The sequence below is a fragment of the Chaetura pelagica genome, unplaced genomic scaffold, assembly GCF_000747805.2.
Source record: "Chaetura pelagica isolate M959 unplaced genomic scaffold, ChaPel_1.0 scaffold11, whole genome shotgun sequence".
NCBI lineage: Eukaryota > Metazoa > Chordata > Aves > Apodiformes > Apodidae > Chaetura > Chaetura pelagica.
The window spans coordinates 5717261-5735018 of NW_009952694.1; the positions used below are offsets into that span (position 1 = coordinate 5717261).

The 17758-nt window shown below is 44.0% G+C and overlaps 1 protein-coding gene across 1 annotated transcript; it reads right to left on the minus strand.

Moving 5' to 3' along the window:
• Nucleotides 1-9182: 9182 nt before the first annotated feature.
• Nucleotides 9183-16402, minus strand: ANGEL1 (angel homolog 1 (Drosophila)). The gene is made up of 9 exons (XM_009993968.1): nucleotides 15802-16402; nucleotides 15047-15273; nucleotides 14349-14418; nucleotides 13501-13934; nucleotides 12696-12822; nucleotides 11729-11839; nucleotides 10884-10953; nucleotides 10283-10398; nucleotides 9183-9433 (listed from the first exon to the last, which is right to left on the minus strand). The coding sequence occupies exons 1-9, from the start codon at nucleotides 16400-16402 to the stop codon at nucleotides 9264-9266; spliced, it is 1926 nt and encodes a 641-aa protein (XP_009992270.1). The 3' UTR covers nucleotides 9183-9263.
• Nucleotides 16403-17758: the final 1356 nt, after the last annotated feature.

Below are 17758 nucleotides of genomic sequence, written 5' to 3' on the forward strand. Positions count from 1 at the left end.
GAGGATTTTTAGGTGGAAAGAAGTGGAAATGTGTTGTGGGGAGGAAGACTTCAAACAGATGGGGCAAGTGAGGGATCAGTTGCAAGCTGCTTTCTTTAGAGCAGGGTAAAAGGGATGCTCAGCAGTGCTGGATCACCGGGGTAGAATGACTTAAAATGCTTTGTTTGACATGGTAATTAAGTGCTTTCCTGCAGGATGTAACAAGAGGCCAATAGCTTAGAAAACCAAAGGAAGTGGATATTTAAGGAATGAATGGCAGGTATCATTCAAGATCTCAGCTGTAGCCAGACAAGAATATCCTTTTTCAAGATACAGTTGCACAATTATCTACATTAGGAGGCATTTAATTCTTACATGTCTCGTGTTGATGACTTCTCAAGATGGACACAGGAGCAGACACGAACCCTCTACTTGAGTTCCTATCACAGAATCACTATTTCAAGCCTTCTACTATTTTTTTCTGTGTGCTAGATTTCCTGCCTGCTACTCTTTCTGTATTTCCAGTTTAGCAGATGGTGCAAGAAACTGGAAAATGACCAAACAATTATCCCATTCTTGCTCTTTCTCCCTTCAACCATCAAGATGAATCACTTCAATACAAAGCTTAGCTTCCTTGCTAACAAACAAGACAGCATCCCCCTGTGACAAAGAGGATTAGTACAATCCAGTTGTATGCCATAAAAAACCTGAGGGCACAATGAAAGATGAACTTTTGCACTTCCACATCTTTCCTCTCTCATCCATATGCTCTGGCTTCTGGCCTGCCTGCCTTTAACCAAAAGGGAAAAAAAGCTAGGAAGTAGTCTTTTTCACGTTTGCAGTCTCTAGAACTACAGAGAAGGAATTAAAATAAGGAACTAGACTGTAACTTACACTCTTCAGTGCCTGCAGAACGAAAAAGATGCATCTTGAGGAGTCGTGTTAATTATTTAATGTTAAATATTAGTATGATTGCTCTTGCAGCTCTGCAGTGTAAATTTCACTGCCCAGTCGGTCTCATGTCTGTTCTGCAGTACAAGTCCTTCTGAATTCTGTGGAAAGGAACTGCATCCATAAACTAAAAATGGATAGACACTGCCTATGTGTTATGTGAAGTATAGGTGAGCTTTGAAAGACCTGAACAAATGCTTACTTACTACTAGCAGAACTATTTTAAATGAAATGCAAACCTTGAAATAAGATTTCCTCTTCATACTTTTATGTAAAAGTCCCTTGATACCTGGTCAACTGCAATTTTTTTAATGGATTAGCTTCAAAACTTTCTGCTACAGTGTCACTCTGATACAAACAATATCCTAAAGAGCAGGGTTGGGTGTCCATCACCCTGTGACACACTAGCCTTTCTTTTAAACTCTGATATGATAAACTAAATGAGTATTTAGGAACTCAAGGTATGTTAGCAAGTGTTTTAGCTGGGAGTGGAGTGCTTTTTTTCAGCTGATTATTTTAGCCTTGTGTGGGTCAGTACAGGATATGATCTTCTAGATCTACTAGAATACATGATTTCAGAACCGTGATAGAAACATAGTTTCTGTTGATGCAGTAGCTGTATTGCTGTTATCAGAGCTGTTTAACGTGAACTTTTTTTTTTTTTTTAAAGTATTTCAGGTGAAAGCCTTAATCAGGTGCCTGCCCCTTAAGGCAGGCTCACATGTGGTGTTGTGGAGATTGAAACATGACTGTCCTTAAAACTGCAGAGTTTAAGAAACCATAATGAATAGAAGAATGTTCCTGTTGAATAGAAGAATATTCCTGTTGCCAAAGGGCAAGAGTCTGGATTAGATGGCCTTGACCTTGCTCCAGTGGCTCTCACTAATCACTTCAGGTGGTTGCTTTTGCCACTTGCTCCTTTTAAGTGAAGTATTTCAAGTGGCCCAAATCATGATCAGACACTAGATCTAAGCAGGACATGCCCCATGTCGCACACATACTACGTGTGCAAGTCTGGCTAAAATAACACCACATATTCCAGTGGTCTTGCACTGTTGTCCTGTGACCATTTAGACCTGCATTAAGGATTTGCAGCTTAAGCTAATAAAGCAAGTGCTATTCTGGCTTGGTGTTTGCTCTGTCAGAGCAAGGTGGAGATGGTCCCTCTACAGCCAAGCTGAACTCCTTAGGGAATTTAGTATTTTTGTCCGTTTTCTGAGCAGGTGTTTACTTGTGTCACAACCACTCTCCTTCAGTGGTGCCCCGGCCCTCTGCTCAAGAGCAACTCAACTTATGCCCAGAAGGCTACTGAATCCCCTCTAATCTCTGCAGAGCAGAGTTTCCTTCCAGGTCAGGGCTGAGATGGTGCTAGTGGGACCAGAGTGGTCCCCCTCCATGCACATCAGTATTCTACTCTAGCACTGAAAGGGTGCTCCACAACCATTTACATCTTTATCACTGGTACAGCTCAGAACTAAGAAATTGAAGGTTTCTTTCTTTAAGAACAATATCATGTGTGTCTTTTTGTAATTATCAGTGTGGTTCTGTGTTCTTATGTAGCCAATGCAGAACCTGTATTTAGATTTAGTTCTTACTACATTTCCCATAGCCCTCATGTTGATACTTCTTCCTGCTTCCTTTGACACTCAGAGAATAAAATTCCCTCTGTACTGGTCTCAACTTGTGCAGAGAAAACAAGATGTCTGTACTGTCTTTCTTTCCAATTTAAACCTTCCCATTGTAAGTCAGCTGAGAAGCCAAAGGCACAATCCTGAGTGATGGTATCAGACAGATGATGTATAAGCACCCTGTATTTGCAACACTATGGACATGGAAGAACCCTTATTCCCCTTCAATCATCTGAACAAGTGAGTACACACATGAGTACACACATAGGCAGCTGCCAGAGAGTAAGAAGTATGTATGTGCTGTCTTGCAAAGGCTAAAACTCAGATTTTCATTTTGAACTGCCACCCACCAAGCTGGATGGGGGAAAAAAAAGTGGATGCAGCAACAGAAATTTTGGTCTTGAAATACTGCAGGGGTTAACACAAGCCTCTGTTTGCACTGGTCTAGTCTGCAATGTGTGAGCCAGTCTCCCTTCCTGACTTGAAAAGCAATTCTGTTTAAGCTCTGCAGTTTAGCAGCCTTCCAGACTACTGACCTCACCAGGACTTCTCAAGACAAATGCTGGGTTAATAAAGGACAGTCAGCTGCAAGATGCAGTGCATTTCTCCAGCAAGGGGGATCCAGCTTTATTCAGGCTATCATCTTTCAAGCATAACATATCCCTTCTCTCTAGGGAAATGAGTAATAGCTGGGACCAGGGCCAGGATGTAGGCAAGCCTACAGCATGTAGTGGAAAGGAATAAACATCCCCTAACCAGTTACTCCAAAAAGAATGGCACATGCACTAGTCCCTCTTAGCTGAGTTATATACCCTCGGGGGAAGTAATTGCCCAGCACCTAGTAAGTGGTATAAAGACACAAAAGAAAGTAGCTACTTCATAAGCCTGCAGGGCCTGTGCTCAATCCCAGCAGTTGACAACAGACTTCAGCACCAGTCAAGGCCTTCTTGCTACCCTATTAAATACTTAAAGAATAATAACAGAAAAAAAAAAAAGTCTAAAATGCCCTGACTTCTATAAACCTCTACTTAGATGCTTGCTTAAAAATGGCCTTTGTCCCATGTTACAGATTTTGCTAAAAATTAGTTTAACTCCTTAACCCCCATAGATGGTTAAGACCTTCTGTACCCTCTTAAATCAGGATTTCCCTCTGCTAATTAGTTCCTGCAGTTCTAGGTTTTTCTATCAGTTAGAGATTACACTACTTGGACCCTAGTGAAAAACCTTTATTGTGGAAAGCATACACAACTCAGCAAAGCAGTAATTAAAAACAAATTAGGACAAAGAAACCCAGCCAACTAAGCTGAGAAGCCCGAGGCTGAAGAAATTAAGGCTCTCGCATACCTGAAAGCATATAGAAATTTGTTAGTGAGAGAGTGAGACTGAGCCCCAGAGAGCACCATTCATGCAGAGACTGCAGAATTATGGAAGGCAAAGGCATGTGACATGCTGTGCATAGCAGGCCATTGCAGACTTCAGTTAACTCAGCTGACTTGGCTTTCCTAGATTATATTTCTACTTTAGCGGAGCAACTGCCATCCTATCTCCAACCTCACTCTGGGAGAGGAAGGAGAGGAATAGTTTAAGGATAACTATTGCATTCACCTACCCCCAGTTCAGCTGCTCCCAAAAGTGACCAGTAACTGAATCAAATAAAACTGCTGTAGAAGGCTTTCCATCCAGAAAGAAGAGACTAAAAAACTGAAGAACATTGCTGATGCATTAAGTCTTTTTTGTGTATAAAAGACTGGATGCAACAAATGCATCTTCTGTTGTAGCACATGCCGACGTCTAGTCTAGTCCTTCTCCCATCTGCCACCTCAGCACCTTGAAAGCTGCTATGTTTGTCTGACCAAAGTGGGGGGAAAAAATCCAGCTTTATTATACAGCTTTCTTATTCCCTTAGAGCACAAGAATGCAGTCTAGATCTGAAATAAAATTAATACACTTTAAAATAAAGGAAAAGAGCTTCAAGACTAGAATGACATTTTCAGTGGAAGTTGGAGGATAACTTGCCTTGACAGGAGATGCCAAACTTGCACAGCTGACAAAAGGAAGGTGCTTGAGGCATGCCATCAGTTGTCTGGCAGGAGAGTTCTCTACAGAAGCTCAGTATCACACTTCACAACACGATGCAGCAGTGATCACATTTATGGCAGTGATCACACAGCTTGAGCATTTCAGTGTGACTGCTGTGGAAAGCCCTACAGGTCAGGGAGCTACAGCCTGGTAAGGAGCAGGTCAGAGCCAGCTATTCAATCACCCTGCAGGAGAGGAAGCCAATTGAAAGGAGATGGTATCCCACTTAGACTTGTGTGCTCTTCCTTTAATGAGCCACAAAAGGCTTCATCTGGATGAACCATGGATATGTCTGGACATCCAATAAATGTTCACCAGTGAGGTGGTGGCTGTGGGAGGAGAAACTGCACCGTGGAAACATCAAACCCATCTGCCAGCACCACTCTCAAATATTATTAGAAGCAGGACACACATCTTGATTGGCTCTAAGAGAGATTCTCTCAGGTATGCTGAACTGTTCTTAGAGCCTGTAAAATACTCCTCAGAGAAGAGGAACTAAGGTCAAGCCTTCACAGGTGGTGAAGGGAACTAATGATAAACTTTATATATACACATACACATATATATAAAACAAGAGCTTTTCCCATTTCAGTGTTCATTTCAGAGCACCCATGCCTATCAAAGGACTCTTAAGAAGTGAGGAAACCTGCTATCTTATGGCCTGACAGTTTATAGTAAGACTTAGACCTAAATAATTCTACCCATACCTTTTAACTGAAGAAATACAGCTGCAGAAAAAAATAAACACTAGCAACTCAGAAAGATAACTGGATACGGCAGTCATGGGAAAACAGCTGCTGGATGGGTATCTCATAAGGAAGAGGCATGGAGAAAGAAGACCTCAAGCAGCAGCCGAGTCTCATTTATTGAGAAAAGGAAAGAAGCTGGAGCAATTACATTGTTTACCACTCCTCCATCCCATGTAATTGGGAAAACTGATTATAAGGGGCATCCTACTGAAATGCTGAATTTAAAACTCTGAGAACATGAAGGAAATTCAAGGTCTATCTAAATAGCATAACTAAATACAGCCTAGCAGCTGTAGTGCAATCTAAGCTGTTGTTGAGCAAAGATACTTTGTCAAATACATGTTTGCCTCTACAGCTGCAGGCTACTGCAGCCTAGGAAACAGTGTACGTATACACACTGCCAGTAGTCTCTAGCATCCCTTCCCCTAAGCACCAGGCTCCCTAAGGGCTACATCACAACTAAGATGATGTAGATGATCTTACCTCTATGATACCTTCGCTTTCTGAGTATAGCAGATATTCCTGTTGTTCCACCTCCATAACCATCACCAATCCCTCTGCAATTCCTCAGAAAGCTGTCAGGAAACAGTGTTAAGAGCTACATCTGGAATCTTAAGTTCTGCATACCACCATGACTTGCTCATTACCACAGCTTCTTATTATATCACTATGTGCTACTCTTAAAGAACCACAGAACACATTTTCTCCCTACAACTATACTAGTTGCTATTTTAGAAGTAGGGCCTCTTTCCACCTACCCCGCCTCAAAACTTCTCCTGCAGTCCTCCACAGCTAGAGGCATTCACAGGTCTCCAGATCCATTTGACGTTAACTCCAAAGTACTCTAGAACATAGGTATTTTTCTTTCCTGAAATAGGCCAGCTCTGCAGTGGTCTGTATCAGAGCTTCAGGGTCAATGGTCAAAACAACCACAGTGATGAACTCTTCACTTCTGTCTTTGTGTGTCTGTATGCAGTCACTAGCAATGGTCTTGTATTTCTGCAGTAGTTTTCACCTATGAATGCCCAAGGAAGCATGTGTGAGCTGCGGCTATGGGAGCTGCAGGTCCCTCTGGGAGCTTTCTAACCTTCAGAAAGAATAACCAGAGGACTTGCAGGCAATGTCCCTGGCTTTCTCAGCACATGTATCCATATTCAGTGCTCAACAACTTAACCATTCCAAGTTCGTGCTATGCTGTTTCATGTATCGAAAGAGAAATCATTAGCTTGACCTGTGGAACATTAGAGTTTCAAACAAAATATAGCTGGATCCTTAAAACCTCCCAAAGAAATGCCTTCATGCAAGTTACCCAAAAGGAATGTCTAGTCTTTGGCTTAAATAAAATGGAAGAAGCACTTGTGATGCTGAAGCACGGCTCCTAAGTCCCAACTACATGACAGGATTGGCAGGGTGCTCGGGCCAGTGCAGGGGTAACCAGTTCATCCATCAGTGTAGTGTGCACACCCATAGGTCTCACCCGGCGAGGCAGGAGGGCAGCTTTCACACAAACTGCCGCCCTCATCCACTGACCATCACACCAAGGCACTTGCAATGGAAGCTGACAGACAAGGTACCCGGTGGCAATACTATGTGTCACAGTTTTTATTTTGTTTGGGTTGGTTGTTTCTAAACCATTAGTGTCTTCCAAGTTTCTTATTAAAATGTTAGCAGCTGGTGGGAGTTACCTCCAACCAGGCTGCTTTCTAGCAACCTCTTTTCAAGCCTGGCAGAAAATTAAGCTCTCAGTTCACCCATTTCCCTTTCCTCCTCTCCCTTTCCAAATACAACCACTTACAAAACCAGAATAAGAGTACTTGCAGAAATTAGTGCAACTGGCAGATAAACAGAGATACAGAAATACACAGCTCTGCATCCCTCCCCATGTATAAACACCAGTGCCACTCCAGAACCATCACCTGGGAAACTAAGGGAAAAAAAACCTGCAAGCTTATTCAGCCCCAGATTGCTGTTCACTTTGTATAGACTTCTACATGTCATGCCACCTGGGGTAGCAAAAGCCATGCACACCACCAGGCAAACACCACACCATCTGGCAGGGGCAAAAAGGGAGTATGCAGTCCTTACACAAGCATATGGGCACAGAACACAACCCACACACACACACCAGATCTCTGTACAGGTTACAGAAGTAAAAGATCAGCAGCACTTGCTTTCTTTGGGAGGAGGGGAAAGGTTCCTGAATGCAAACCATTTTGCAAGACAAGCCACGTAAAACCCACCTATTGGATCTAGGAATGTGCTGGGAGACAACAGCTAGGTGCACTTGTTCCATTTCTTCAACCCCTGTTACTAATGTCTAGTGCAGCTAATTTGTTCTCTCTTCTTTCACATCCAGCAGCAAAGTCTTTCTGAGCAAGCTCTCAGAGGGTTCAGCTGAGAGGAGCACAAGGCAAGAGTTACTTCATAGTTTTTTCTTAGATTAGAATTTTTTTTCAATAAAGCAAGTAATACTAAAAATATGAAAGTCCCTCAATATAACTCAGTAATAGAGAACAATATTTCAAGTCTTCTTGTAGCTGCCCACGAGAATGTGAGGTAGAATGACATTTCCCTGTCTCATTTGTGAACAGAACATTGATGTTTCTGCCAATATTTCTCTCATCTCTCTTGAAAAAAAAAATGGAGCATTAAATGTCAGGCTGAACTGGGGAATATGCCCTAGCAGCGGATGCAGTTCTACTGGTTTTATATTGGCCAAGCCACTGCTGACAAAAGCACTGGTAGGACACCAAGGTACATGGAGATCCAAGGGACTGACACTCCAGCTCCATGTTACACAGCCTTCCCTTCCCGCCCAGTGCCTGTCAGGAGACAGGAGTCAGTCCTACAGATCCTATCTACCTAAAGAGAGCTGGCTGCAGAAGGCAGTGGCATGAACTTCAGTCTGGTGCAGGAGGATGCTACAGGGGCTATCTGACTCCTGGCAGGCTGAATGGAATAGGGAGGGCACAAAGAGTAAGGCAAGTGACAACTATCAGCACTTCCATCTGATGGCTTTGCAGCCTCTCCCATGCCTTCCATTTTTTTTTAGGACCTTCCAGAGTTATAGCCTCCTTGGGCTGTCACTCCTTACAGGACTATTTTTTCCACCTGATATTCACTGGGAGGATCATAAATATTTTTCCTACAATTGCCAAACTACGTACCATTTTGAGACTGCTATGAAGGAAGGGAGCCATCCCCAAGGCCTCTAGGCTTTTGCTGCAGCTCCAGAGTTCCTGCAGGTGGCTCTGTAGAATGAACCCCTGGCTCCATTCCTGGCAATCCCATTCCCTAGTGTATTTTAGTCACAGCAGGCAACTTCTTGTAGACTGTTCAACTACACAAACCTTTCTGCCAGCAAGGCAGCCTTTATTAAGTAAAAGCCATTTCCAAGCAGTTAGCAGAGCCAACACTCCCAAAGGCAACATGACAACTAGTCCTGGAAGGACCCATATTCATAAACTATCACTGAGAAATTAAAAGAACTGTTGTTTTGGTGTAAAATAATATTGGTGTGTACATCCTCTGCTCCTTGACGATCTCACACAGGGGCAGATAAACATGGGAGTTACACTGATTCCCACAGCACTAAAACATCTACTAAACAAAGCAGTGGAACAAGGATCCCTTTAAGAGATGGTAATGCCTGAATATAAATAGAAGCCCATTGGAAACACAGCTCAGGTTTGCAGAGACCAAAAAATACCAATGCAAAACATGCTCCAACTCCCAATCCCTGCTTTTTGTGAGAGTGTGAGGGGAGAAAGGGACTTCAAGGGCATGACAAGGAAGCTTTCTTGCAAGCAGGTTGTGCAATCCAGATCCTCAACAGCTGTATCCAGAACAGCTTTTCTTTAGGGAAAAGGAATCAACACTAACCCTCTCTGAGGCTGGAGATCTCCAAGCCAAAACTAGCCAGCAGACAGAGATGATCAGATGAACAAAAAGGATTTGGTAAGCCATTTGCCAGCAACAGGACATCTTCAGAGAGAAGGGAAAGGCGGCCAAGCAGCTTCAGAGCTCCATCCTGGTACAGCCTGCGACCTAACAAAGCAAATGGAAATAAACATCAGCCAGAGACTGGTGCTATAGATTAACTCCATATGCTGACAGAGGAATGCTTCTCAATGCTCTCCTAGTCTTTCCCTGACAAACAAAGACCTGCACAAACGCTGCATGAACCTTTGACCTGTGAAAGCACTGTGCATCCTATAATACTGCTGTTCAATGGTTTAATATAATTGCAGAAACAGGAATCAAGTATACAGTAAATCCACCAAGCAGCTGTTTACATGTGAAGTTCCTTTCATGGTACTAAGTCCTAGCAACAGCTTCAGATTCTCCCCTGAGGAGGAACTATTCTCTTCATTCCTAACGTCCTCCCCAAAGTTGGTTCTGACATGATCTGAACCAGCTCAGAAATACTTCCTGGATGCATTTACATGCAGTCTTTCATCAACATAACTCCTGCTTCAGGTAGCAGACAGGTGATACCATTGTAAGGTAAACAGAGTGACCACCTTCTAAGGCCAGTGTATGGTCTCACTCAGACCAGAAGTCTGATGTCACTTAGGACCCAGCACTGCCTGAAGGACAGGTAAAATACTTGCACAAAGAACTGAATCCACTCTGTTCTAGCTTTCCCAGAAGTCTATGTGAATCTAAGATAAGCAGCTTCTGTATTTCTACAGCAAAGATAAACAGTGTCTTTTCATGATACCCGAGCAAATGTTTCTTCAGCTTGGTGTATCATTTCAGTGAAAGTCACTACCTGTAGAACCACCCCAGCTTAACAAAATGCAGCGCACAACACCGAGCTGCACTCCAGCATGCTTCACAGTCCTCTCTCAACAGGAGATCACACAGTGATAAGCCCCACACTGCCACACTTACCCCCCTTGTTCCCATTCTTCACAGGCTCTGCTGAGTAGAAGATATAATCAACAGTGGCTCCAAGCCCCATGGGCATTGTCGTGACCTCTGGGCGTCCTCTCTGTGGCAGGAAGTGGCTGTAGACAGAGGTCAGGTTGAGGCCATGCTGGATAACACCTGAAGACCTGCACATGAACAGCCACCATTTACCATGGAAAGAAACAGACTGATGCAGTGTTCAATACTGCAGTCACAGCTGAAGTTGCATGTTCCCCTGCTCATGCAACAGGCCAAACTATTTCTACTTTGTGAACACATAAAAGGCAATATTTCAGAATTTTTCACTCCACTTACACCAAAGACAAAGTGTACTATGAACTTTCTTTGTTTCCAATGCCCAGTCCTGTCTATACCCTTCATTTTTGACCTCACCAACATAATGTTGACAGAACAGTACACAGCTGCTGGGATAACCTTGGGTGGATCTGGCTCTTCCTGACAGTCCTCCTTACTGTCTTCCACCTTCACATTAATTTCAGTCTTTACTTCAGTCAGATTTTCAGTGCTCACAAAAATGAGACCAGGCTTGAAGAGTGGAGCCATTGAAGTTGCACCAAATTACCTTGGGATGAATGGCTGGGGATCAGGGTCTTTCACCAAGGCAGCAGGCTTGGGCGAGTGTGCAGGGCAGTCTGCAAAGGAGCAAAGAGATTCCAGCCAGACCTACCTAGATCCTGGAACACACTGCTCATCCCAAGTCTGAGAAGCTTCTCCTGAGACCAGACACATCTTTTTGCCCAAAAAGAGCAGATAGATTTCAGTCACAGGCACCTTGAAGAAAAACGTTCAAAGGAAACCCCAGCTCTAAGACTAACAGGAACATTCTGAGAACAGATCAGTGCAAACAAGTGAAAAGTTGTATCGTGAGCTGCTAAGGACTCTGTCCTTAAAGCATTTTAGTATTATCTAAGCTTAGGGTACTTCAGCCTTTCCTCTCAAAGTATGTTAATTTGCCTTAGCCTACAGATTACTCAAAGGGTATCTAGAAAGGCAGAACAGAAATGGAGAGTGCAGAACCAGCCATGACACAAGGCCCAGAGATGAAACAGTGTGTATTGGGTATCAGCATACAGGGACATCTGTGTTATGGCAATTGCGAGATTGTAACTTCAGGTTTGTTTTCCCCCACCAAAAATCCTGAGGCAGAAAAAACCAAATATATACTTCACTTTATAAGAAACAGCCTCCAAAAGAGGCCGAATCTCAGTGCATCTCCAGGAACACAACCAGTTTGTATGAGGGTGGTTAGACTGTACTCTGAGGTCTCACGGAATCCAGTAGTAACCACACAGCCACAGAAGGCACCCTTCTGCCTTCTCCTTTTCTCACCAGCCATTTCCTTCACCTAATTTTTTCATTAAAAGCAAGCTAGGAGAGTCACAAGCTGAAAAAATCTCCCATCAATACCTGGTTTAGCATCTGTCACACCTTCCAAGAGGACCAGCTGCTGTGGTCGTTCACAGGCAATATCACAGAAACGGAACTGGAGCAGGAAGTCCCGGCTGTACTTATGTCTGCCTGCAGAGAAAAATACAAGTTAAAAGAAGAAAATAACTGCAGCAAAGTCACAGCTACAGGGAGCATGTACATAATCTTCAGGTCTTTAGAACTCTTAGACCTCTTCAGTTTGAGAGAAGTTTTTGTGTCTAAGCATTCTGATTCTATGAGAATGGGAATCAATAAGCTAAATGTAGAACAGAAAAGATGCGTAAAAGTAAAACAGAGCACAGTTACTACTATCCCCTCAGCTAATGCAACAGTCATGGTCAGCACCTTGATGAAACAAATTAAGAATGTCCCCTCTAAGACACAACAAGTTCAAGGGACTTACTATTGTCGAGGAAATGCCTGCCAAAAAAGAATTAACAATTCTGGAGAAAAGGCTGACTACAAGTTGTGCATTCAAGATTTCAACAAAACCTACTTAGTCTGGGCTCATATTTTTAAGCCTCTCCAAAGACAGCAGAGAACAGTTGTGATTGCAGCTGGACTCTTAGGAATTACTTTCAAAATACTAGTGTGCAAATACTGCCCAAAACCTTTCTCACAAGCACCTGCAGCTGAAAGCTGTGGCTGCTGAACATAGTTTAAAACTGCATGGAAGTGTAAGTCTGGGAATATGAAAGAGGTAAAGCAATGGTTACTGGAAGGGGAACATTCAGCTCCTGACTAGAGAAAGAACATGGCAGAAACTGGGCTACAGCAATAGACTCCAGAAAAACATTTAATTCACATATTAAGGAAATGGATAGAAGAAGAGAATATTTGCTGAGTGCCCCATGCAACACATGTCCAAGCTAATCAGAGAGACAGCAGGGCCCACAAACTGTCTATCCTCAGCAAACTCATGTTCTCAGTGCGCACTGGAGCTCACCAAGTTTCTTTGGCTGGCACAGAGTGACATACTGGCATCTGTCTGTTACACCCAGTGAGCTCGGCCACAGTGGAGCCAGCAGTTTCCGTGAATAGTACTGTTGGGAAAAGTCTTCCTGACCAGACACCTGTAAGGAGGCCAGAAACATGAGAAGAAACATCAGCAACATAGAGCAGAACACAAGCTATAGACAATGTACATATATACATTTGCCAAGAGAAAGACAGGAGAATGCCCTCATAGAAGAGCATGAACTAAGCCATTCACAATATGGTGCAGATGTAATAAACCTTATGCTGTGCAGCATGGATGCAATTAACTATAAGTCACCTGACAAGATACTTTGTGGGCATCTATTACTAAACTGGTGATTTAGCTTGAAAGTCAATGATGTATTTGATCATGGATACACAGTACTGGGTAACCATAAGAGACTCTAGTGTAGGTCCCCATTTCAAACTTTTTCAGATCAAACATCCACCATCAAATTTCAGTAAGTTCTGTACTCCCCTACACTCCCAGTCACCCAGGCACAAAAAACCTCATATCGAGGGAGAACCAGGACATGAAATTAAGTGGTTTATTATCACTAGTCTGCCTGAAACCAAACGAGCAGTGGTGAAAACAACATGCAGATATTTGTCCATTTCTTTTCCCCAGCAGAGCTGGGGGCACTGAGGAAGACTGATGAATAACTGAATTAAATAGTCAGACTATTTTCTCATGAGACAAATAATGCAGCCATGCGTTTCCCTAGCAGCATGCAGTAAACAGATACCCAAACCCAGGTCTGGCTGGAACCTACCTTCCAGGCTGGCATCCCATGATAGGAAAGTTCACCATTCCGGATGAATTTGTAGAGTGGAGAATCAGGGACTGAGTTCAGGTCTCCACACAAGATGACAGGACAGTAGCTGCCGTCAGTAGTTTTTGCCATCTTGTCAATCTCTGCTAGAAGCAAGGCCATCTGGGCCAATTTGATATCTCCCCGCCGGGGATTGAACAACACATGAGTGTTGGCCACACACAAAGGACTGACTGCCTTCAGCTCTAAGCCCTCCGGGAGCAGAGGCTGTAACAGCAGCACCAAGCCCACGTTATCCCGATTGAGGACATCCAGGCCAGGCCGGAAGTATTCTATGGGGCTGAGGCTGATCAGCTGGAACCTGCTGTGCTTATAGCACACTGCACAGCCGTCTGTCTTCGTCCCAGTTCTGCGCTTATAGACGCATGCAAAGCCTGAACAGAAACCAAAACCTATTAAAAGGTTTATCTGGCCACTACCTCAGGCTCTCCCCATCAACTGGGGAGTTCAGCAAGTCTGGGTAGCAGAAGAGGTTCCTACTACATCTGGGTACAGAATTATAACCAGTTCTGTTCAAATAATCACAGTTTACCATTGAGGGTATTTTCTCTCTCCTTGTCCTTCTAGGACCCTCCCAGTTATGTTACTCTGATCTGTCAACTCTGAGAAGGATGAATAAGAAAAGAAAGGGTAAAGGTCTAGGCAGGCAGTTCAGAAGTAGGTCCAGCAGCCACTTGACAGCCAGGAAGAGCTCTCTCAAGATCAACTGCTTTGAAGACATCAGACAGGAAGCACTGCTTGGCCAGTCCCATGAGCTGGAGGTACAAACACACAAAAGCAGGACATACCCATCTCCTTGAACGTTGGTTCCAGCTGCTCCCAGTAATGGTTCTCTTGCACCTCCTGGAGACACAGAACCTGGAAGGAAGGCAGAGACCTTTTTCACTCCAACAGTATTTTTGCTAGTTACGTTGCTTTGGGGAAAGAGGAAAGCAGAAAAGTGCACTCACATAATAACCCTGCATCCAGAAATCTCATCAGTGCAACTCTCTCCTGCACTTTCCAGAAAGAGAGCACTAACTTTCTGTGTCCCATTAGCTTATTATTCAGTTTTACAGTGATGAGGTAGAAGATCCTTCATCACACAAAGAGGCCTCAAGGAACAGAGAAAGTAATGAAGTCCTCTTCAATACAGGCTTCTCATCCTGTGCTGCCTTAGAAACCTGGTCCTTTCCTCCCCAGACACACATTATCTCTTCTTCCGCTACTTCTGCTGTTTGAAGAAGTTAAACCCTTCTATTAAAGTATGACTAGTTTCTACAGTAACACAATCAAAGCAAGATAGACACTAAAAGAATACAGGCACAAGCCCTCAAACACTCTCTGAGGAATCTGTGTCCAGTTACCACACAGGTCGTATCGTCCTAGGATCTCTCCCCACCCCCTTTTTTTTTTTTTTTTTGCTTCCCCCCCTGTATTTTTAATGCTGCTAGATCAAACAAGAAATTCAAATTCTGCTAACACTGATGTGGGAAGTCATACTCACATCAGGATCCCAGTGCTGGATCTCCTGCAAAAGGTTTGGAAGGCGGTAGTTCCAGCTCAGAATGTCTGGGTGACAGTGTAGATAGAGATCAAGGCCCTGCTCCACCAGGTCCTGGGCAAGGATGTTGTAAGACATGACTCGAAATTCAAAGAGCGGGGTGCTTTTCGAGACCTGCTCTAGCGCACAGGGCTGGACAGAAAGATCCTCCCACTCTCTCCATAAAATTTCTATATGCAAGAGACAAAAAGGCAAGTTACAGCCATGCTGGGCACCCTGCTGATACTTTTGTTCCCCTGGGACCCAGAAAACAGCCATTCTCATTCCCTAAGCTAGGGTGTTCTAACCAGTGATCAAACTCTCACTCACTCTGATTTTCATGTGCCTTTTTTGGATGCCTTTGGATAGCTATCAATGGGGATGGCATAACAGAAGACCAGAGTCAAGCATACTGAAACTTGACTGCTTTTGGGTGCTTTTTGTATTATAAAACCAGCACTTGGGAATCGTTCCTGGCAAATGAACATATATTGAGGTTCAGACCAGATGGTCTAATAGCACAGAGACTACTAGCTGTGACCAGCCCTCCCTCAGCAAAAACTCTCTTTACAGTTTTCACTAGCAGATTCTGCCAATTCTGCATGGATACATACAATCAATGTCTTAGTGACAGCAAGTCCAGACACAATAACCTGACCACATTCCCTACAAATGCCAATCCCAAACCAAACATTAGATTCAGAGCTGTTACTACTGACCATGGTAGGGTACCTCTGTCTGGAGAGGACAAAATTGTACTGTAGCTGGAACAGGCCAGGCTGGGGGCTCTGTTGGTCCTGCATCACATGCTAAACTCCAGGCCAGCACAGCTGGGTCTTCATTCGGCACTTCTACATCAATGGTGGCACAGCCAGCTATCAGGTGATCTGTCTGTGGCACCACAGCTGCCCAAGGGGCACTGCCTGCTACAGCCACTGGTTCCTTTGCTGGAATTTTTTTCAGTTCAGTCACTGCATGATCTTGCAATTCTGAAGAAGCCAAGGCATTCAGCTCTGTGAGCTGCTGACCAGCACACTGGATGACTTCTGGAGCCGAACTCAGGTCACTAAGCCTACTCATCAATAGCTCGGAACCTTCTAACCAGTCACTCGTGAGTGTAACTGATCCTTTCCCCACTGCTGGAGCACTCTCACTGGCTGGCAAATCTGCTGCTCCTTCCTCCAGCCACTGCTGGAGAAGGGCTTCTTGCTCTTCTGGGACCAACCTTCCTCTGGTCACAGCAACGGCACCTTCTATCTGGGTGGGCGCGCTCTTCGCCAGCAGCACATTCTTTTGACAGGTAAAGAAAGCATCTGCCATTAAAAAAACAAACAAACCCAACATAAGACAGATGGAAATCCTTTCTCGCTCACTCTTCTAATTTCTCTATGCATTTGCTGTAACTCAGTGCAAGGCAACCATTCAGTATAGCAAGTCAAACTTCTCTGAAGAAAAACAGTTGCAGTCTGAATAACTTACCCTGCCTCTTCCAGGGTCACAGTCCCAGTTCTAGATCTGTTAGTCAGTCACTGAAACTGCACAGGATGGCAATGGCTTTACCAACTCTGTGGAATGCAATTCTAACTTACTCAGCCCCACAGTCAGTCAGCCAAGCTAACAGGCCTTATGGAAACTATCAGCTCTCCACAACACATTGAGAAGTGCAGTCTGTGGAAGTTAGCAGACAGGGTGCATGGAGCAAAACTCTTGTAGATGACCACCAGGAGTAAGTTTCTTTGCAGAGCTTGAGTAAGAAAGCAGTGCTCAGCTAAGAGGATCAAAATATATCACAAGAATGTGTTGTAGAAGAAAAAACATTTTGTTATTAAATTATTAAAAATAAAGAGAGAGGGACCAACATCTCCAGTTGAAAGTCTTATCAGAGATACAGGCACTGAACTAGTCCTGGTAAGAATTACAGATCACCTGATGAATGGCATCTGTGATAAAAAAAATAAAACCCCTGCCATTAATGTAACACTTGGGTATAGTAATATTGGTGGAGTAAAGTAGAAAAAGACCAGAACTCTTTTCAGTTCTATCTATACGAGATCACAGCATTTACATTTTGCTATGCAATCTGCACTAACACTAGTCCCTACTGTTGACTAGCAATTTCTGTTGTCTACAAATCACTTCTCTACTGTATCCCTACAACAGCCAGGGCAGTAACATACAGGAGTCAGCAACATCCATGGATGTGTTTACAGTATCTTTTGCATCAAAGCTTTCTGTATGTGTCAGGAATGGAGCTTCAGGAACCACACTCCTTGCTGTAGCTTTGTAACTAAGTTCATGAATGTCAGAAGCACCAATGCACCGAGGTAATATTTTCTGCACACCACTAGCCAGGCACAGTGGTTACCAGAGCCTGTTATTACAGTGTGGCAAGTGAGAGCACTCAGCTGGCTGCTCACTATGCTCCACAGTGGCTGCTACAGGCCTGGGAGCAGGTTCAGGTTCAGGCAGGAGGGTGGTTTTACATCAGCACAGTCACCAGGGACTGTGAAGAAGCAGCAGGATCTAGGCAACTAAATGACATACAGATACACGCAAAGCAAGAGTCCGTCCAGGAGTCACCCGCGGGTCCCTGAGGAGCTGACCTCACAGCAGCCCATCTCCCAGCATCCCCCCAGCCCCGCAGCGCAGGAGGCTCAGGCCTCAGCGCAGACAGGA